Source organism: Eptesicus fuscus, chromosome 12 (assembly GCF_027574615.1).
Source record: "Eptesicus fuscus isolate TK198812 chromosome 12, DD_ASM_mEF_20220401, whole genome shotgun sequence".
NCBI classification, from domain to species: Eukaryota; Metazoa; Chordata; class Mammalia; order Chiroptera; family Vespertilionidae; genus Eptesicus; species Eptesicus fuscus.
In genome coordinates this window covers 71,564,122-71,586,112 of record NC_072484.1, presented here as the reverse complement: position 1 = coordinate 71,586,112, position 21,991 = coordinate 71,564,122, and the positions used below count along the sequence as shown (strand labels likewise).

Sequence of the window (21,991 nt, the reverse complement as noted above, 5' to 3'; positions counted from 1 at the left end):
CCATCTGTCACCCCAGCTTTTCTTTCTGAGAGCCCCTTTCCCACATGGCCTCCCAGGGCTCCCACTCTGACCAGGTTCTGTCTCCTGCAGATGGACCTCCCCTTCTTGGAAGCCTGCGCCCCAAGGTTTGGTTTGAAGTGGGGAGGTGGGGTTCCTTATGCAAGTGGAAGGCAGTGGGAGGGGGTGAGCCATATTGGATCATTCTTGGCAGCTGTGCTGGCTGGGAGCTGGGCTCTGCCTTCCAAGGGGCCCCTTATTGTCTGTGGACCATGCGAGCCAGCTGGCCGCCAGGCATTTCCCTTCTCTCCTGCAGGGCAGGGGAGCGGCCGGAGCTCTGCCGAATGTCCCTTCCGGAGTTCCAGCAGTTCCTCCTCGAGTACCAGGCGGTATGCTGGGCTGGGCTGGGACTGGGCCAGGGTTCCCAGCTGAAGGGGGCTGGGCTCATCACTGACTGGAGCCTCTCATGTGCCCCACCTTGCCCACCCCCATCAGGAGCTGTGGGCTGTCGACCGACTCCAGGTGCAGGAGTTCATGCTCGACTTCCTCCGAGACCCCTTGAGAGAGATTGAGGAGCCATACTTCTCCCTGGAGGAGGTGAGGCCTGCCTTCCACCTCTCTGTCAGAGAGATGGGTCGGGCTGACCAGAACCCCACCAGGTTTCCAGGAGCTGATCTGCCTTAGGGGTGCCACCTTGTTCCCCTCACTGTCTACCTTGCCCACCCCACTTGAGATTGAGCACCCTCTCTGCTTCCACCACCAGTGGGCTAGGCCTGGGGCTCAGTTTCTCTTTCCTTCCCCCATGTGTTCTTGGACAGTTTGTCACCTTCCTGTTCTCCAAGGAGAACAGTGTGTGGAACTCGCAGCTGGATGCAGTGTGCCCGGACACCATGAACAACCCTCTCTCCCACTACTGGATCTCCTCCTCGCACAACACGTGAGCGGCACCCTTGGCCCCACCCAGCCCGACCTGGGGAGGGTGGGACTCACCTGACCACCCTGCCTTTCCTTCCCCATCTAGGTACCTGACCGGGGACCAGTTCTCCAGCGAGTCCTCCCTGGAAGCCTACGCTCGCTGCCTGCGCATGGGCTGTCGCTGTATTGAATGTGCGTTGGGGCCAGGGCTGGGGGAGGAGGATGGGAGGCCTGCCCACTTGACGGTACTCATGTTGCTCCCCAGTGGACTGCTGGGATGGCCCGGATGGGATGCCAGTCATTTACCATGGACACACTCTTACAACCAAGATCAAGTTCTCAGACGTCCTGCACACCATCAAGGAGCACGCCTTCGTGGCCTCAGAGTGAGTGTGGGTAGGGACCCTGGCTCAGCTGGGTTTCAGCTCTCTCCTATGGCAAAAGGCAGAGGACCCCCTCAAAGGCCCTGTCCCCATTTCACCTGCCTTTAATCTCCATCCTTCCTCTCCTGCTGCTTGCGCGAGCCATTGCTTCCCACGGAACTCCCTGTTTCCTGCATCCTTGTCCCCTCTTTCGTGGGTCCTTCTCTTTAGGTTGTGGAACACAGTCAAACTCTTCCTGTCCTTAAAAAAGATACTTCCTTAATCCTGACCATTGTCCTGCCAACTCTTCCCTTCACAGCCCAGAAAATTGTCTTTGTCCCATGTCCCATTCTACAATTCCTATTCACCTCACCTGTGGTCCCTGTGGGATGGGCTCTGGGAGGAGATCGCAGTGACCAGGGCACTGGTCTCTGCCTCCTCACTGAAGGAATCACCAGGGTCCCCCAGTAGCTGAATTTGGAGGCTGCTTCTCCTCTTTCCTCACCCCTTTGGTGTGGGATCTCTCTCGCTGGGGCAGCCTCCACCGTGGGACCAACTCATGGGATTGTGGCAGATCCGAGTCCCCAAGGTGCCCCTTTAGCACCCCTCCACCCTTCCAGTGGCCAGAACCCGCCTCCTCCCTGGGATAGCTCCCTGTAAATGGGACCCCAGGCCCTTGGCTCCTAACACCTCACTGTGAGGGCTGTTTGGACTGAGACTTGACTCTGCAGAACCAACTGTAGGTTCTGTGTCAGAACGAAGTAGTGGGGATACCACTTCTGGAAGAGACCAGAGTCGTAACAGGGTGCTCCCACCACCTGGCCCGCTACCCTGCAGGTACCCGGTTATCCTGTCCATCGAGGACCACTGCAGCATTGCTCAGCAGAGGAACATGGCCCAGTACTTCAAGAAAGTGCTCGGGGACACACTCCTCACCAAGCCCGTGGACATTGCCGCTGACGGGCTCCCTTCACCCAACCAGCTCAAGAGGAAGATCCTTATCAAGGTAGGGGTGATGGGCTGGTGGGCCGGCCCCCTGCTCAGCACCTCTCTACGGTCATTGGTCCAGCTGCTGGTCTGGGGCCTAGGTGAGGCAGTGGGGCTCTGGGACTCCGGCTGGCACTGCCATATCCTGGCCTGCTACCCACAGCACAAGAAGCTGGCTGAGGGCAGTGCCTATGAAGAGGTGCCTTCATCTGTGATGTACTCTGAGAACGACATCAGCAACTCCATCAAGAATGGCATCCTCTACCTGGAAGACCCCGTGAACCACGTGAGGGCAGAACTGGCCGGGCCGGGCTGGGCGGGGTGGGACAGGTGGTGGGAGCACCCTGTCACGGCCCCACTACCGTCTCTTCCAGGAGTGGTATCCCCACTACTTTGTTCTGACCAGCAGCAAGATCTACTACTCTGAGGAGACCAGCAGTGACCAGGGCAATGAGGATGAGGAAGAGCCCAAGGAGGTGAGGGGCCAGCCCAGGGCTGGGGGCTGGGCTGGGCTCAGAGTCACTGAGTGTCTTTGCTGTCGTCCTCCCCCGTGCAGGCCAGTGGCAGCACAGAGCTGCACTCCAATGAGAAGTGGTTCCACGGGAAGCTTGGGGCAGGACGGGACGGGCGGCACATCGCCGAGCGCCTGCTGACCGAGTACTGCATTGAGACCGGGGCCCCCGATGGCTCCTTCCTAGTGCGCGAGAGCGAGACCTTCGTTGGCGACTACACCCTCTCTTTCTGGTAACCCCCTCCCTGTGCTTGTGCACATGGGTGCAGCACCACCCTGAGGCAGCTGTGATTCATTTTCTTTCCTTCCAGGCTTTCAGGGGAAACATTTAATCTCGCCCACAAGCTCGCTCACACTTATCCAGTTAGAAGCCTCCCTCCTGCAGGGCTGCCCTGTCCCCGCTCTGAGATTTGATGCCTCTTTGGGACTCGGGCCTGTGCTCACTGCTTCCCCTCTTCCCTCAGGCGGAACGGGAAGGTCCAACACTGCCGGATCCACTCCCGGCAGGATGCTGGGACCCCCAAGTTCTTCTTGACAGACAACCTTGTATTTGACTCACTCTATGACCTCATCACGCACTACCAGCAGGTGCCCCTGCGCTGCAATGAATTTGAGATGCGCCTCTCGGAGCCTGTCCCCCAGACCAATGCCCACGAAAGCAAAGAGTGAGGGCGGGGATGGGGGCGGGTGGGACCTGAGTGGTGATGGAGGGAGGGGTCCTGACTCAGGCCTGTCCTCAGATGGTACCACGCGAGCCTGACCAGAGCGCAGGCTGAGCACATGCTGATGCGCGTCCCCCGTGATGGGGCCTTCCTGGTGCGGAAACGGAATGAGCCCAACTCCTACGCCATCTCCTTCCGGTGAGGCGTGTGGCCTGGGATGCTGGAGGTGGTGCTGGCCTGCAGCTGGTCCCCTGTGTGACTGTTCTGTCCTTGTCAAGGGCTGAAGGCAAGATCAAGCATTGCCGCGTCCAGCAGGAGGGCCAGACGGTGATGCTGGGCAACTCAGAGTTTGACAGCCTCGTCGACCTCATCAGCTACTATGAGAAGCATCCGCTGTATCGAAAGATGAAGCTGCGCTATCCCATCAATGAGGAGGCACTGGAGAAGATAGGCACAGCTGTGAGGACCGGTTGAGGGCTGCAGCAGGCAGGGGAGAGACCAGCATGACCCTCCCGGGCTCGCTGCTGGGCGGCCCAGAATCTACCAGTCGGGATAATCCAGATGTGTGGGGCAGGACTGGGCACAAGTTAGGCTGATGAGTTGGGGGACAGCCATTCAAACAGAGGTCCCTGTGGGCCAGGTTGTGGGTGAGGAGGTCCTGGAGTCCACACAGGGAGAGGATGGGCCCGAGGCTGGGGGCTTATCCAGCTGGGTGTGGACTAGAATGTTCCTGGGGCAGGAGAGAGTAGGCTACAGAAGTGGAATCGTGGAGAACAGAGCTCCAGGGGGAGGAGACTGGTGAAAAGGCAGGATCTGATGGTGCAGCGACAGGGAGGGTTCTGGACCAGGGTCATGGCCTTGGATAAAAGGAAGGAGTCTGGGACGGGAGATCTACTTGAGACTCTTGTCATCAGTGACGCGGTTGGCTAGGGAGAAGACTGCCATCCACTGGAGCTGGGGTGATGGAGAGGAGTGTGCTGGGGGCCAGGCTCAGCAGTGAGTGAGGGAACTGCCGAACAGCTCTGCTGCAGAGAGCTCGCTAATGGGGTGGGTCTCAAGCTAAGATCGTGGAGAGAGGAAGGGGTGAGGCCATGCCCACTGAGGTAGGAAGACCAGGCGCCAGTGAAGAGGGCAGACTTAGTGACCAGCTGCCCTAGGAAAGGGGCATGTGGCAGCCAGCACCCCTTTCGTCTCTGGGTGTTAACGTGTCCCTTTCTGTCACCTTTCTAGGAGCCTGACTATGGAGCCCTGTATGAGGGACGCAACCCTGGCTTTTATGTGGAGGCAAACCCTATGCCGACTTTTAAGGTACAGCCTTGGGCCTGTGGGCACAGGAAGCTGGGGATAGTCCCCAACTGCTTGGGGCTTACATTTCTCTGCTCAGAGCCCATCTGTGGTCTTTGTGGAGAAGTGGTGTTTGTGGTTTTCCGAGGCCTGAGAGGTTGTGAGAGATGTGTGGTTGGTGTGTGGCCACAGCTCTCTCAGGGCCAACCCCTCCCAGCCCGTCCCTGGGGGTCAGCACTGACCCTGTAGACTGTTCCCCGGGGTAACCCTGGTTTCCTCCTTGGCAGCAGTGGGGGGAAGGGGAGCACACTTGTCAGAAAACTGTTTTTACTACTCACTCCCTCACCTCGTGGCAATCTTTCAGACAGGACTTTTCTCTTGCCTTTTTCTCTAAGGGGTAAGAGCTGTGCCCTATCCCTTCCCCACCCCCCTTTTCCTCAGCAGCCAGGGAGCCTGGGAGAAGGTTCCTTCTTTTTATTTTTCAGATGAGGAATGATGGGGTCCCAGGGGAGGCACTCCCTCCCGGCCCACCAGCCCTAACTGCTGGGGCCCAGGCTGGGGCCTGCAAGGTTTCACCTGGGCCCCGAGGTGCTTCCCTGGTAGAGGCGTGGCTCTGTCCCCAGTGACATCTGTCCTGGAGCCTCCTGCAGGGCAGTGTTGAGGACTGCAACTAGGCGGGCTGCTACCTGGGCCCCAGCTGGGAAGCCCAGGCGCTGGTGTGTGCACATGAGGCTGCAGTCGGCAGAATGGCGGGCAGGGACTGGACTCACCACTGCTTCTCCCCGTGCAGTGTGCAGTCAAAGCCCTTTTTGACTACAAGGCCCAGAGAGACGACGAGCTGACTTTCACCAAGAGCGCCATCATCCAGAATGTGGAGAAGCAGGACGGAGGCTGGTGAGCTGGGTCCCTGGGCTGGAGAGCCCTATAAGTGCCCATCTGTCCCACATGTGTCTCCGCAGTGCCTGCCTTGGCTTAGGTGTGGAGGTCCCAAAGGATACCCCCCTCGTGGGAGGTTGGGGTGGTTGCTGGGGGTCAGCAGCCCGTGGCTTCCACAGGTGGCGGGGAGACTATGGTGGGAAGAAGCAACTCTGGTTCCCGTCAAACTACGTGGAGGAGATGGTCAGCCCAGCAGTCCTGGAACCTGAGAGGGAGGTGAGGCTAGAACTGCTGGCAGAATAGGAGTCCCACCACCAGCTTCCCTGTGCACACACCCATCACACAGTCAGGTGTGCCTGCGCATGACAGCCACCCCACATGTGTGGTCCTCACAGCCGTGGCATCCATGGTCTCCAACACACACGTGCCACGTCTGTTTAATCATGTGCACACTTGTAAGATGTATTTGTCATATGCAACAGACATCCCCTCACACGCATGTATACAGGAGACCTGCTGACGAACCTGTGGGCTTTGTTTCCCACAGCACTTGGACGAGAACAGCCCCCTGGGGGACTTGCTGCGGGGGGTCTTGGATGTTCCAGCTTGTCAGATTGGTGAGCCCCATCCCCTTCTCTCACCCACTGTTCCTCAGAGTTAGGCTCTCTCCATGCTCCAAGTGGGGAGACCAGTGGTGGCCCCAAAGGCTGCTCTCACTCTGAGCTCTTCCCATACTTAGACACCCCCTTGACACCACCCAGGATCCTTTCTGCATGCTCACCCTGGGCCAGGCACAGCGGCTGATGCTGACATCCACAGTCCCAATGGGTTGAGTCATAGGGTGTGACAGATGGTTGGGGAAGGGCCCAGGGTCCAGATTTGAGGCCTATATCAGACAGACCGGGTTCAAGCCCTGGCCTCCCCACTCCGTCAGTGCAAATAGGCCTGGCAGAGTAGTGCTGCCTCTCTCCGAGTGTTGGGAGGAGAAAAGGTGATGAGAAAACTTGGTGAAGGCACCGAGAAATGTCTGACCAAGCTCTTCTCTTGCTCCCCCAGCCATCCGTCCCGAGGGCAAGAACAACCGGCCGTTCGTCTTCTCCATCAGTATGGCATCAGTGGCGCAGTGGTCCCTGGATGTTGCTGCCGACTCACAGGAGGAGCTGCAGGACTGGGTGAAAAAGATCCGTGAAGTGGCCCAGACTGCAGATGCCAGGGTGAGTGCCTGCTGGAGTCTGCGGGGTGCTGGATGGGCAGCATGTGAGCCTCTAAGGCAAGGATCTGGAGGAAACCCACATGAGCTAGTGATGTGGCCTCTTAGGAAAACGTGAGGCCATCCAGGTGGGTCTTCTCAGTCGGGCAGTTGGATACACAGGGCAGAGGTAAGAGGAAAAGTCCTGGGCTGGAAGCAGGTGTGGGTGCTCAGGAGGCACGAGGACTGTAGAGGAGGAAGAGGAGCCTGGGAAGGACAGGGCTGTGGAGTCACCCACAGGCACGGTGAGAATCTGAAAGTACCCGTTGGGTTTGGCAGCAGAAAATGGCCTTGGCAGTGTCAGGGCTGGTATTGGATGGCAGTGGCCAGGCTCTTTAGGACCTGGCTGTGGGAGAGAGCAGAGGGCTAGGATTTGGGTGGGCATTAATGCCAACAGCTCAGGAGCCAGCAAGATGGAGCCCGAGCTTGGCTGGAATGGTCAGCCTTCTGGGGAAGGGAGGACCCTTCCACGGAGCCTAGGGAACGGAGAGATGGAAGTACTCGCAAGGATAAGGAAATTACTACTTGGTGGCCCTTTGCCCTAGTCATTTAGGGTGGGGTAGAATGGCCTCAAAACAGATTTGTGAGCTGAACGGGGGGGGGGGTCTGAGGATTGTGCCAAAAGTGTGGTCTGGGATAAGGTACTGGCAGATCAGGTGGCTGGAGGGATGGATCCCAAGGTCTAGGCTGAAAGTAGAAGAAAGAGGCTATGAGTACATGAGTCCCTGGTGGAAGTGGACCTCCAGGGGTAAGAGGACAGGATGGGGGCTCTCAGGAGTGGGCTTCTGTCGCCAAAATGTGGCTGTGGAAGTAGATGTTGTGTTGGACTGGGGGAGCTGAGGCAGAAAGGCTCAGGGTGGTGGAAGGATGGTCCTTGGGGTACAGAAGACCGAGCCAGAGGCCCAAGTCCCCAGTGAAGTCACAGGGAACCAGGAGGTGATGGCCCTTTGGCCTGAGGAAAGCTAGGTACCAAATGGTGACAAAGCATCCTTGGGTAGTGCAGCCAACCCGGACCCCACCCTCTCCTCGGGCAGAGAGGAGGGACAGTTTGGGGTCGAGGCCGAAATAGAGGGCTCTGTGTATGGTCCAGTGGGGTCTGGAAGGTGCAGGGGACCTACTTTGTGGACTGGCCAAGGCTGGCAGGGGCTACTTTCTTCTTGGTCCCCACTCTGCCTGGGGCTACAGCGCCCTTGTGTGTGTCACCAGCTCACTGAGGGGAAGATGATGGAGCGGAGGAAGAAGATCGCCCTGGAACTCTCCGAGCTTGTCGTCTACTGCCGGCCTGTCCCCTTCGATGAAGAGAGTAAGGGCCAAGGCCCAGTGGGGGTGCTCTCCATGGGGGGTGCAGTAGTATTTAGTCCTGGGTGCTGGCCCCCAACACTGCCTGGGTGGGCAGGCTCTGTAAGTGTTCTCCCTGTTTGGCCCAGAGATTGGCACAGAACGTGCCTGCTACCGGGACATGTCATCCTTCCCGGAAACCAAGGCTGAGAAGTATGTGAACAAGGCCAAAGGCAAGAAGTTCCTGCAGTACAACCGGCTGCAGCTCTCCCGCATCTACCCCAAGGGCCAGCGGCTGGACTCCTCCAATTACGACCCCTTGCCCATGTGGATCTGTGGCAGTCAGCTGGTGGCCCTCAACTTCCAGACCCCAGGTGAGGAGGTGCTCTGTGGGGTGGGGAGGAGCACCCCGGGCAGTGGGGCTGGAGGTCACTAACCTGGCTCTTGCAGACAAGCCCATGCAGATGAACCAGGCCCTCTTCATGACCGGCGGGCACTGTGGCTATGTGCTGCAGCCCAGCACCATGCGGGACGAGGCCTTCGACCCCTTTGACAAGAGCAGCCTCCGCGGGCTGGAGCCATGCGCCATCTGCATCGAGGTGGGCTGCTCCACTGCTCTCGTTTCAGGAGTTGGAGATGGGATGCTGGTTAATAAGACTGGGGACGGGCACTGCTCTGTTGTTGAGCTTGAGGAAGACATAACTGTCCTCTGAGGTGGAAAGGCAGCTAGCAGTCTCTGCAGGGGGGCTGGACAGTGAGTGGCACAGGCCTGAGGCAGCCGGGTGAACAGGGCTGGCTCTTGACTAAGGAGTCAGGCTGCTCCTGAAGCCAAGCCGAGGGTAACCACTGCCTGGAAGGAGTAGGCAGAATGTGGGCAGGAAGCTAGTGCCAGTGGTGAACCAGGGGCCTGGTGCTCAGGAGAGCAAGTCGCCACAGGCCCAGGCTCGCACCCCTTCGCAGCAGTTCTTTAACAACCCTGATGCCCCAGCTGATGTGGGGTTCAGGGTGCTTGGGGCAAGTGTGAGGAGAGTATGGGGTGAGCATCTGCTTCCGAGAGAAGAGATTCCTTTTTCCCCCTAGAGATAATTGGAAAGATTTCTATGTTAAAACAGACATGGATATAATGTGAAGTAGATTGCAAAAACTCACATGAAAATTTTTGTTAAAGCTAAGACACCTTCAAATGAACGTTTGCCGTCAGCAGTTACTCCTAGGGACGTAAAGGGCAGTGTCCTGGGGGCCCAGCAGAGGGCGCACTGCCTTCACTGCATAGTGAGGACGTGGAGGGAGCAGGAAGGACAATCCCAGGCCCATCTTTGTCTGCCTTACAGGTGCTAGGCGCCCGGCATCTACCAAAGAATGGCCGAGGCATTGTGTGTCCCTTTGTGGAGATTGAGGTTGCTGGAGCTGAGTATGACAACAGCAAGCAGAAGACAGAGTTTGTGGGTGAGCCTTCCTTCCCCACTCACTGTCCTCATCCTCCCCTCTGCACCAGCGGCCCTGTCCTCTTTGAGGTGATGGCCTAAGGCAGTGGTCGGCAAACTCATAGAGCCAAATATCAACAGTACAACGATGTAAATTTTTTTTGAGAGCCAAAATCCGACTTCTGCGCAGGGGCCACGAAATTTCAATCACACTGTACGTGCGCGCCCACACGTGGTATTTTGTGGAAGAGCCACATGTGGCTCGCGAGCCGCAGTTTGCCGACCACTGGCCTAAGGCCTTTTATCCTTGCTTTCGCAGTGGACAATGGCCTCAACCCCGTGTGGCCGGCCAAGCCCTTCCACTTCCAAATCAGTAACCCTGAATTCGCTTTCCTGCGCTTTGTGGTATATGAGGAAGACATGTTTAGTGACCAGAACTTCTTGGCTCAGGCTACTTTCCCGGTGAAAGGCCTGAAGACAGGTGAGGACCCTGCCCGTGGTCTGGGGCGGGAGGGTGGGGGCCTTTCCAGCTCCCTCCCAGGCTGAGGGCCAGGCTTTCCTCCCAGGGTACAGAGCAGTGCCTTTGAAGAACAACTACAGTGAGGACCTGGAGTTGGCGTCCCTGCTGGTCAAGGTCGACATTTTCCCTGCCAAGGTAACTGCAGGGGGTGGGACCCTGGCCGGGCTGCAGCCTCGCAGGTGCAGGGGAGTCACTGACTTCAGGTGCACTTCCCTCACTGAAGCAGGAGAATGGTGACCTCAGTCCCTTCAGTGGTACGTCCCTGCGGGAGCGAGGCTCCGATGCCTCGGGCCAGCTCTTCCATGGCCGGGCCCGCGAAGGCTCCTTTGAAGCGCGCTACCAGCAGCCATTTGAGGACTTTCGCATCTCCCAGGAGCATCTCGCAGACCATTTTGACAGCCGGGAGAGAAGGTGAGGGGGCGGGGTAGGTGCCAATATGCATCTCGGCAGAGGGGGTGCTAGAGAGATGGGAAGTGGCTCAGTCGGTCGTCCTTTGATACCCTCTTCTCCTGGGTATAAGCGTTGTAACTGTCTGGCCTGGGGCTGGGCTGCAAGGCCCTACTGCCAGTAAGGACACTCGTCCCTTCTGTCCAGGGCCCCACGAAGGACTCGGGTCAACGGAGACAATCGCCTCTAGCTGTGCCCAGCCTCGTGGAGAGCAGCAGGTGCTGCGTGCCTCTTGGAATGCCGTGAACTGGGTTCATTGGAAGCGGCCGCCATGGCACCCTTCCTGGTCTCGCAGCCTGGAGCCTGGATTCCAGCAGAGAATGCTAAACAAAAACCAAGCCATTAAGATGTATTTCCTGTTTGGGGCCTCCACACGCCAGCCTGGGTGAAGGCAAAAACTGTTCTGTGTCTCGCATTAAGCACACACATCTGGCCCGACTTCTGGAGGTGGATCCTTCCATCTTGTGGGGCCAGGACCATGTCCGAAGCCCCTTTGAGAGAGAGAGGCTGCCTCAGCTGGCAGCACAGGAGGCTCTGAGGAGCAGCAGCAGCCTTGCTGGGCCAGGGAAACCAAGTTTACATTGTCCTGCAGCTTTAAAACCACAGCCGGGCAGGGGTGGGGGTGGATCCCCCACAGTTTGGCCTTGGAGTTAGGGCATAGGAGCACAGGGCCTGCCCGAGGAGGAGGACACAGCACAAGGGCACATTGCCCATGGCGGGGAACACGACCCAGCCTGAAAGATACAGGGGATCATGTTAAAAGTAGCAGTATTGGGCGTCGCAGGCCCTGGAAGGCTGCCCTTTGAGGGGCCAGTGGAGGAGGCTGAGCCCCAGGGCACCACCTGAAGCAGGGACAGGCAACGTGTCCCAGAGCCACAGCAGCGCCTCAGGGCCATGGAAGGACAAGGGCCCAGAACTGGGCGCACCACACCACTGGGCTACACACTCTGCCACTGCCCATCACTGAGGACCTGCTTACCAGGTAGACAAGTTTGTGGACATACTTGAGGCCTTTGTCGGGATGATCAGCACCAGTGTGGCCAGAATGGAGGAGCAAGTCGCTAAGGCAGAGGCCCAGCTAGGGACTTTGCCCAGTACATTCAGGAAACGCCTGCACACAATTCACATGCCGTCCTTCAACAAGGCTCTCCAGAGGCCCCAGCAGATTGGCTATGAAACCCCATCCTGAAGACCACTTTCTGTTACAGGGGAAGCCCTGGGGTCTGAGTGCCAGCCAGCCCTGCCAGAGGGTGCTGCCTGAGATTAGCTCAAGTGTTCAGCCAACTGAAAACCCTAGTATTAGACATACATGATGTTGGAGTATAGAATTTTAAAGTTTATTTTTTGCACACTATTTCTCACTCTTCATTATTTCCCATACATGTATGATTTTTCTATGTCTTCCATGTCTAACCTGACAGCTGCTTGGTGATGGGATCGGGGAAGCAAAGTGAAAGAATTGGGCTGTGCACTGTGGCAGAACTGTTATTTTTATGGGTTTTCCAGCTCAGTTAACAGCGTGACTTTTTCACGGTTTATATCTACTCTTAAGAAAAACCACTGAGCCGTTAAAGCCTTGTTATTATTTGGTCCCAATATTGATTCAGTTTCCTATAGCTTACTTTTAGGGTAGGTGGTAAATTATTTAACATTATATTAAACTCTCCTTATCATGAATTGTAAACTGAAGGAAATCATACAATTTCTGAGAAAAGGTAGAAAGGATGACCTCAAATCCTGATTTGTCCATAGCAAATATGTCTGCATATGGTTGCCAGTATTTGGTTTATAATATAAAGTTTTTTAATTTTATTGGGAAAGCTTTCCTTCTAAAAAAGACTTTTTAAAAAAGTATTTTTTTTCTCGATGGTATAACTCAATTACTCCTCATGCTCCTCACCATGGAGAAGCCTCTGAGAGCAGCAAGTGGGTGGCCTGCCCTATTGGGGGTTTGACTTGGGGTGTTAAGGCACTGATAGGAATGGGAAGAGATGAAATAGCAAAGCTTATACTGGTGAGGTGGGTTTTTTTAAGGCAAAAAAGACAAGACGCTTTCCCTTAGGACTGGAGGAGGGATCAAGGAGCTGCCTGCCTTGTGGGAGGTGAGGGGACAGGACAGGCGGTCAGGTGCTGAATGAAGCCTCTGAGCTGATGGCAGCTTCTGTCTAGCTGGTTAGAAGGTCCAAGGAAGGAGATGGGGAGGGCAGCCCCATCCCGAAGGACAGGTTGGGGCCAGGCCCGAGGGTGCTTAGGTGCCTCACACACGCAACCCCGTTGCCTGCATTTGGGCTCAGGTTTAGCCATTGCTAGTTCTGCTGCTCTCTTAAGATCTGACTGCCAAATAAATCATCCTTGTCTCCTTTTTCCTTTAACTGGTGTGTTCTTTTGTGGGCTTAGGAAAGCCAGGTTTCTGGAGGCTTGTTGACAAGGGACAATCACCTGGTATTTTTTCTGCAGTAGAAGCAGGTGGGAAGTTCCCGGTCAAGCAGAATTTGCCTCCTCTGGGCTACAAGGAGTATGAGGCTGCCCTCTCCTCCAGGGTGCCCACCTAGGGTGTTGATGGGTGGCAGCCAGCTATGGCAGTGGGCAGTTCCACAGAAACCTCTCCCTTCAAAACACACACAGTGTCAAACACAGGGTGCTGTGTGCCATTCTGGTTGCCTCTGGAACATGCAACCAAAATCTGCTCAGAATATGGTTGAAAAGGCCCTTCTCTCCTCTTCCCCTCCTGTGTTGCTTTTATCATGGTCTGTGCTGGTGGGGAGAAAAAACCATGCCATACAGAGTGCCTGCCTGCCTGGTGGGTGGATGGGTGGAGACAGGCATATGAAGCCATCCCAGGGAGCCTGAGCAGACCTGTCATCGAAGAGACACAGGTAAGTGTAATTAGTTGGTTCTTAGGATGGTAATTAGCATCCCCTACTCACAGACCAAAGCATGGTTGGTGGCTTTGGGTCCAGATTGTTTTAAGACAAGCCCAATGTGGATTTAGAGTTGTAGGTTCAAAACATCCCTTTGCTATTTGACAAGTCAGACCAAACACATTTCTCCAGTTCATAGATGTGGGGTCAGTCCTAGTTCATTGTAGGCCCCTCTAAGCATCACCCACTTGGAGAACTGGGCTCATCATTTAAAATATTTCCTGTCATTCACTGAACTAGGTATGATAGCCAGTCCCAAACTGCTCAGGTTCTTGCTCGCCTCCTAGGCTTTCCTCCTGGCGCTTCCTGGTACTTCTCAGAGGAAGTGGGGTGGTGGGTGATAGCTCAGAAATAAGCCCATGCCTTTATGATCAATATTTGACAAAGGAGGCAAGAATATACAATGGGGTAAAGACAGTCTGTTCTAGCATTTTTCAACTGGTATGCCACAAGAATTATTTTTAAAATATGCAATACCTGACTATTCAGGGGCACTGACCTCTTTTCACAACAATAGCCATCAGGTCTGAATGTGCTGCCTTGAACCATAATATATAGTTCATATAATAGGTTGCATCTTACTGGTCACATCACATAAGGTTGTGTCCAATTGATTCTTAGTATCAGAAATCATATATACAAGTATAGACACTTGGTTTTTTTACAGATTCACTTTGGAGAAAAAAGGGTAGGTAATTTGGTAAATCTGTCAAAATTACATCTATATTTTTTTTTGTCAGATCACCAATAAATGATTTGCTAAACCACAGAATTTTAGTAATTAGTTTATGTCTGCCATGGGATGGAAAAGTTGAAAAGCGCTGGTCTATTCAATAAAAGGTGTTGGGAAAATTGTACAGATACGTGAAAATGAAACTAGACTGCCTTCTTACACTATATGCAAGAATAAATTCAAAATGGATTAAAGAATTAAATGTAAAACTTAAAACCATAAAGCTAGAGAAAACATAGGCAGTAAAACATTGACATTTCCATTAGCAATATTTTTTTTCTGACATACCTCCTCGGCCACAGGAAACAAAAGGAAAAATAAACAAATGGGGACCACATCAAACTAAAAAGTTTTTACACAGCAAAGAAAACCATCAACAAAATGAAGAGACAATCCACTGAGTGGTAGAATGTAGTCACCAATGATACATCTGATTAGTAATTAATATCTAAAATTTATAAGGAACTCATACAACTAAAAAAAAAATCCAATTAAAAAATGGGCAGAGGACCCAAATAGACACTTCTCTAAAGAGGACATACAGATGGCCAATAGACATGAAAAGATGCTCAACATCACTAATCAGAGAAATGCAAATTAAAGCCACAATGTGATATCACCTCACACCTGTCAGAATGGTTATCATCAATAAGCAAGTGGTGAGGATGTGGAGAAAAGGAAACCCTAGTGCGCTGTTGGGGGGAATGCAGACTGGTGTAGCCACTGTGGAAAGCAATATGGAGTTTCCTCAAAAAATTCAAAATGGAACTGCCTTATGACAGTGGTTCCATTTCTGGGAACATATACGAAGAAACCCGAAACACTCATTCGAAAGAATATAGGCACTCCTATGTTCATTGTGGTCCTTTTTACAACAGCCAAGCTTTGGAAGCAGGGCTGTCCTGTTCCTTCTAGGAAGCTCCACACCTGACGGCCTGGCTCCGGCTCCTGCAGCACGGCCTCTGCTTCCACTGCAAACATCCTGGTCCTGCTTCCTAGAAGGAACAGGACAGCCCTCAGCCAAGCACATTCACACATCAGTCTCACCTCAGCCCAAGTGTCCCTCAGTAGATGAGTGGATTAAAAGGCAGTGGTACATTTACACACTGGAATGTGCGTTGGCCATAAAAAAAAAAAAAAAAATGAAATCTTACCTTTTGCGACAGCATGGATGGACCTGGAGAGTATCATGCTCAGGGAAATAAATCAGAATAAATGCCATATGGTTTCACTCATGTGGAATCTAATGAACAAAATAAAGCAATAAAAACACTCATAGGTACAGAGAAAGACTGATGGCTGCCAGAGGCGAGGGGAGTTGGGGGACTGGGTAAAAGGTGAAGTGATGAAGAAGTACAAATTGGTAGCCGCCAAACAGTCACAGGGATGTAAAGTACAGCATAGAGGATATGGTCAGTAACTGTCCGGTGTCCGGTGGGTACTTGAACTAGCAGGAGGACCACTTTGTAAAGTGTGTGATTGTCTAGCCACCATGCTGTATACTTGAAACTACTACAAAATAATGTTGGATGTAAACTGTAATGGGGGGGTGGAAAGGTGGTAGTGGGTGAGAGTTAACCTGGGCTCTCCTGATCCATGTTTTCCGGCTCCAGATACTAGTGGACAGGAGAGAGCTTTTCTGATCAGTGAAGGAAGAGTCTGTGCTGGCGGTTAGGGGCGTCTTTGTCATCCTTGCGATGGCAACCACTTTAATTGCCTTCGTGGCGTACCTCCATTTCCTGAACACCAGCCTTTCTGGAGCACACCCTGGGGAGGAGCAGCTCCACACCTGACGGCCTGGCTCCGGCTCCTGCAGCACGGCCTCTGCTTCCACTGCAAACATCCTGGTCCTGCTTCCTAGAAGGAACAGGACAGCCCTCAGCCAAGCACATTCACACATCAGTCTCACCTCAGAATTCCTCCAGACACACCTGATGATTCTTGGTTGACCCAAGAGGCCCAGCAAGGGGTAGGGGTGAGGGGAGACCCTCACTTGGGAGGGAATGTCTTCATCTCTTAAACTCAGGGTTGGTAGCTATTTCCCTGCACGATGCCCACAGGCCATGTCCCTGCAGTCCCGAAGCTTGGGCTGGCTGGCTGCCTTCCACCCACAGTCCTGCATCACCTGGGATGCTTCTGAAAAACTGGTTTCGGGGACACTAGCATGTGTTTTTCAAAGGCTCCCCAGATGACCTGAATGAGTGGTCAGGGCTGAGAGCAGGGCAGGAAAAGGAAGTCGGTACCAGGGCAAAGGCAAGAAGACGTCCCTTTGCAGGGTCCTCTGCTCCTGGCTGGCTGGCAGACTAGGGACAAGTAGACCGTTCAAGTGGCCGGCCTTGACTCACCTGGTGGTCACATGCACACACAGCACCGCCTCCACGGTCAGACTGTCCACAGCCTGATCACAGGACTCAGGTCAGAACCCTTGGCTCTAAAGGCTGCCCTGGGCGCAGGGGAGGCAAGAGCAGTTTCTGACCTGCTGAGAACACTGGCATTGGTAAGGACCTGGGGCCATGCGCAGAGGCAGGGCCTCCCCTCCTGATGAGGCTTCCTGAACATCACCTGAAGGCTGGGGCTAGAAACTCACTTGTCTTTCCACTTGAGCCCATCTCGAACTTTCAGTTCTGTTGAGGAAAAAGTAACTAAGTCGCATCAGGTGACCCCATCAAACTAGCTCATGGAACAAAATGAGGCCATGCTTCCTCCACATTCCAGTTACACGGTCCAGCCCTGACTCAGTCTGAGGACCCTCCTCACCGGGTCTCCTCTGATAATCTCTAGAGCACTCATGCCCAGATGTCAGTTGGGTTCTGTTCCGTCTGGAAACCCACAGCCACCCCTTGCTGGCCACCTCTGCCAATTCCATCCACAGTTGTGTCCCAAGCGAGCCACTGCCTGAGTCTGCACCCACCCTGGGGGTCAGCTGAATGGCCTCAGGTTCCACACCTGGTGGCCTAGCTCCCAGGGTGTCCTCTCACCAGATACTTGATGACTCCTGGCTTGACTCAGCCTCTATCTGTGGTAATTTCTAAAGTGCCGAATTTCTGTCACATAGAACCCGAGCGTGAGTCGTGCAGGAGAAACTTCTGAGTGAGTCGAGGGAAACTGCCCTGCTCATCCATCCAAGCTCACAGCCGGCCTTACCCATAGAGTGAATCCACAGATGTGAAGTGTTTTTAGCTTTTTTTTTTTTTTTTTCTGACTCCCCCACAAAATAAAAGTCAGCAGATGTGAAATGTATTTAAGTTTTTATTTAGGGACAATTGAAAGATTTGAAGTACCATTTCGGCCCATTTCAAATTGTACAAGAAGTTTTTCCCTGTTGCCTTCTCTTATCCACGTCCACAGATACAAAATCTAGGAAATGTGCAATTTGCATCTTAGAAATAGCAGCATCCCTACAGGGACCTTGTGAGCCTGGAGATGGCCCAGTGCCAGCCTTGCCTCGGCACAGCCATGGTCCAAAGGCAAGTTACAACCTGTTAAAAACATTTCCCTGTGGCAGAATCCCGTTCCACCCAGGCCTAAAGGACAAAGCGCCCCTCCTACACGGTTTGGTAACGTTTTAATCTGCCTCCAGACAAACAGAAACAGGGCAGCTGCCTCTTAGCACCAAGGTGGTCACTTCTTCAGCCATCTCTGGGAGACAGGAAGCAAACCAAAAGCACTGGTCAACAGTCATCCCCCCTCCTCACTTCTCAGCAGCCCTCTGGAACAAAGGGTTTGTACTGAGCCCAGAATCTACCCGGTGGTAGAAAACCAGGAAGCAGGACCATCGGGAAGGAATCTGCAGGCCTTTGGCAAACTCCCTGAGTTCCACAAAGACTGTGCTCAGTAAACTTTCAATGAACAATGGCCAGCAGGACAGAGGGGAAGGTTGGCGTGTTTTCTCTTTTTAACCTACGGCCCTCCTGACACAGCTGACAAAGCAGCTGCTCAGAAACCCGCAGACTCCTCCACACAGGTGCTCACCTCTCCCCTGGCACTGGCCGGCTTCACTGCGCAGTGATGACCCTGCTGGCTCCCTGCTGGGGTCAGGGCGGGGGCAGGCGCCCCTCCTGGCTCTGGGAAACCTGGGGCTCCAGTAAACTGCAAGAATGAGACAGCTCTATGGGCAGGAGCCAGGGGCAAGTGACCTCTCTCAACACAAATTGCAGGACTAGCATGTACCCTGTGGGTAGGTTCTTACCCTAACAGTATCTCCTCCGGAGTCTGACTCGGGGAAGACGGAGCACTTGCAGCTTTTTATGTATAGTGTCTGAGCCTGTGTCATCCCAGACAGTTCACTGCAGCCCCAGCAACACTGAGTACTTTTAAACCCTCCATTCATCATGGAAAGAACAGGAGTTATAAAGCATTAGCAAAGAGAAGCTACTAACACACTCAAGTGCTCACATGCCCACACACGCCACCAGAACCGTCTCCTGAAGGAAGAGGCACTAAGACAGGTAAACACTCCCTCTCAGGAAGCCTGGCTCACCACCCGCCCCTAGTGGACAGCAGGAGAGAGGAGAGGAGAGGACCACAGCCCCGTTGTAGGGCCTGCGCCCTGTGCTCACCTCCCTCCGCTGGGCCTGGCTCAGGCCTGAGCAGCAGCAAGGACCTGGTCCTGAGGGCTGTGGGAGCCTTCGGGCTGGTGACAACAAGGCAGGAACTATATGTTCTTTGTGGATCCTTGCAGTCCTTGCAAACTAAAAGATCTCATTTTTAAGCTCCAGGCTGCAGGTGCTTGCCCTGTCCATATGGTAACCAGGGCCTCATCCATCCCAGACTTTGGGTCCCTACTCCTGCTCCAGATTTGGGGGCAGGTAGAATGCTTGATTCCTGTGGGATCCAGGCTGTCATGTCTCCAGTCTGATGAAGGACTAGGGCCCCACTCAAAGGAGAGGCCAGGTTTGCAGGCAGGTCACAGAACAGCCAGTCTCGACAAGTGAGCTCAGGACTGAAGAACCCAGAGAAGCAGACTCTCTGGGACCAAATGCTTTCGGTCTGTGCTCCTCCCAACTACGTGCAGATGCTGCGTCAACCCAGGGAGAACTGGGGTGAGCCCCCAGTTCCAGTGTGACCTGCACTGGGGATACATACAGATTCCAGCAGAAATGAATTCGAACTGTAAGCCTCTGGACTTACAGCTGAGTTGGGGAGCAAGCCAAGCAGCACCCATGAGAGCTACCTGCATCCAGTCACTCGGCCCAAATCCAAACACACACACACACACACATACACACACACACACACACACAAATAAAATACAAAAAAACAAAAAAAAAAAACCCACCCCTTTGTTGAGAGGTTGCCCACAGTCTCCTCAGCCCTGGTGTCACAGGGCTCAGCTATCATAAATGGGCCAGAGAAGCCAGCAAGGCGGGCACCTCAGACTGAAGCCTCGCTCAGGGAGGGGACTATGAGGAGGAAGCTGGGGCTCCACACTCCTTTCTCAGGAGCTGGAGCTCTGCTGAGGAAGGTGCTCCCCAAGCCCCAGGGAGATGGCCCCCCGGGCTGGGCAGGAGGCTGGGCGGGCCTGTGCTAGGGACAGGCAGCAGAGGAAGCCGATTCAGGGGTCCTGCAGAGGGAGGGCTCCAGTCTGGAGTGAGGAGAACTGAACCCCATTAACCTGCCCCAGGCTGGCTGCTGGCTGTGCAGACCTTGCATATCTAGAGGATTTTTTTCTCCAACACAACTGAGCCTTGCAAAGCGGTGGGATACATGAAAATTTAAATGTCATACAAAAGGCGAGTCAAATGATAACCTGCCCCAGGAAAATTCTGAGCAAGGGAAAGGGGGAATACTTGAGGAAAAGCCCAAACTCCAGGTTTGGTTTATTTAAGATTTCCTTCTTGGCTTGTTCTCCTCTCCTGCAGAGCGCCTTTCTCCACTTGGGTGTGGTGTCTGAACTGACAAGCTGCTCCAATCCCCAATTTTGGTCCGAGAAGAGAAAGGAAGACGAGGCAATAGGGCCCAAAGAGGGCAGCACAAGCAGGAAGCCATGGGAGAGGTTGTGCAGAGCAAGGCGAGACCCAACCAGAAAGAGCAATGCCCACCTGCACGGAAGGCAGCCTGGCACAGATGTCCAGTCAGAGGAGGAGACAGGACCACTGACCGAGCCACATCTCAGCCTGGACACACTGAAACTTCCTGGGGGACAGCCTCCCTCGGCCAGGTGGGCCACGGCCATTAGTACATGCGGGAGCCTATCAGGCACCACCCAACCCTCTGCCGAGCCCCCACCTTTTGTTTCTGAAGAGCAGGGTGCAGGGGCCTCGGGTCGAGGCGCTTTGGTCCACCTCAACAGCTGCAGGTCACTCGGCCATGAAAGGAGCCCTAAGCCCCAGAGTCTGCCGAAGCCCAGTGCTGGCCACCACCCCACTCGGCATTCCAGTTCAGGAACCCGAGACTTCCAAAGACGGACCTCCTCCCAAACCAAATGCTCCTCAAGACCCAAACAAGTGATCAAAATATGCCAACTATATGTACCATAAATCCAGATGTCCTGTATCAGAATGAAGATCTGGCTTCACCTCTTAAAACTGGATCTACAACCTCATTGTAAAAATTATAATAAACCAAACACGGATAAGACATGGGCAACTAGAAACAGTGAAATACTTTCCTGCCTCTGATGAGTCCAAGTGCATTCAGAGGAGCAGGGAGAGATTAGTCACCTTACAAAACAGGCTTTTCCTCTCGAGACTAACCCACCCACCCTCAGCTCTGCAGCCCAGACTGCCTTCTGCCGTAGCGGCGTCACAGAAGCTCCCCCTTCGGTCGTGTACAAAACCACCGCGATCTGTCTGGTGGCAGGGCCTCGGGCCCCCGGCACTGGGGGTATAGTCCTGATTTCTGGGCTAGCGTGGCTATTTCTCTGTGCCCAGTGGCTGTGTTTATGGTTCTGCACCAAAGCCTTGGGTACCTGCAATATCCTTTTAGGCACCTGCTAATGTCCCGACCGTCTCTCCCCCCATCACCTTTGATCTTTTATTCTTTTAAGCATGAGGCCCACACCCCACTAATCACTCCGGCCCAAGAGCACAGGAAGGAGGCGCTGTGTCCACTCTGGCCCCTTACCTGGTCAGTCTTGTTATTCCTTGTGTGACCTGGTGGGTGGGCAGGGCCAACAATGTGAGGAACACATGCCAATTTTTCTACCTTTTAAAGGTGAGTTGGTGCTGACGTTGGGTTGCTCTGTCTTGCATGAACTTGTCCATCATGTACTTTATTTTTTCTGCCTTGCTATTTGGATTGTAAATGAAATGTGAATACAAATAACGAAGAATATCCTCTCTAAAGACACACCCCTTTGGCCGGTGCGACGGTTCCAGTGGTGATGCCGGCAGGGTGTCTCAGACACTTGAAGATGGCTTTGTGCCGGGCCGCCCACTGCATCCCATGTACCGGCATTCCCCCAACACCCACGTGCCACCAAGTTCCTCAAGTGTACACGTCAGATGTCCATTTCACGAGCAAAGTATCAAATGAGTATTTATACTGTATATGTGTATACATAAATTAATCTGCATGTACATAAACACTAAAGGAAAAATTCCAGGTGTCTGTTCTCTGAAGGAAGGCAATAACTCATCATTCTTGGCAATTCTGCAGAGAGAGCTTTGGAGTTAAATAGCTTCACCCCCCAAAATGGAAAGATACAAAAAACAATAGGCTGCAAAGCTTGCCCAATGCGCACAGGCCACCTGTTTGAAACACATGAGGGCGGTACCTATTGGGACAGAGAGGGCAGAAGACATTTCCAAAGAACAAGGTCTGAGGACTTCTCATTTGCAAGGCAAGCCCTCTCCTGGACGGCCAGTGAAGAGCCTGCCTGGTC

General features: G+C 53.9%; 1 protein-coding gene across 1 annotated transcript in view; it reads left to right on the top strand.

Annotated features, from left to right (window-relative positions):
- Positions 1–12,884, top strand: part of PLCG1 (phospholipase C gamma 1) — a 37,966-nt gene extending 25,082 nt beyond the window's left edge. The window contains exons 8-33 of the mRNA XM_054723633.1: positions 91–125; positions 314–386; positions 493–594; positions 816–934; positions 1,019–1,104; positions 1,178–1,298; positions 2,112–2,280; positions 2,425–2,547; positions 2,636–2,737; positions 2,818–3,005; positions 3,237–3,437; positions 3,513–3,632; positions 3,713–3,893; positions 4,665–4,742; positions 5,509–5,612; positions 5,774–5,870; positions 6,142–6,211; positions 6,651–6,808; positions 8,050–8,146; positions 8,271–8,495; positions 8,572–8,720; positions 9,453–9,567; positions 9,865–10,026; positions 10,112–10,200; positions 10,289–10,476; positions 10,660–12,884. Of these exons, the coding sequence (XP_054579608.1) occupies positions 91–125; positions 314–386; positions 493–594; positions 816–934; positions 1,019–1,104; positions 1,178–1,298; positions 2,112–2,280; positions 2,425–2,547; positions 2,636–2,737; positions 2,818–3,005; positions 3,237–3,437; positions 3,513–3,632; positions 3,713–3,893; positions 4,665–4,742; positions 5,509–5,612; positions 5,774–5,870; positions 6,142–6,211; positions 6,651–6,808; positions 8,050–8,146; positions 8,271–8,495; positions 8,572–8,720; positions 9,453–9,567; positions 9,865–10,026; positions 10,112–10,200; positions 10,289–10,476; positions 10,660–10,702 (3,195 nt within the window). The 3' untranslated portion in view covers positions 10,703–12,884. The remainder of the gene's footprint in view (positions 1–90; positions 126–313; positions 387–492; positions 595–815; positions 935–1,018; positions 1,105–1,177; positions 1,299–2,111; positions 2,281–2,424; positions 2,548–2,635; positions 2,738–2,817; positions 3,006–3,236; positions 3,438–3,512; positions 3,633–3,712; positions 3,894–4,664; positions 4,743–5,508; positions 5,613–5,773; positions 5,871–6,141; positions 6,212–6,650; positions 6,809–8,049; positions 8,147–8,270; positions 8,496–8,571; positions 8,721–9,452; positions 9,568–9,864; positions 10,027–10,111; positions 10,201–10,288; positions 10,477–10,659) is intronic.
- Positions 12,885–21,991: the final 9,107 nt, after the last annotated feature.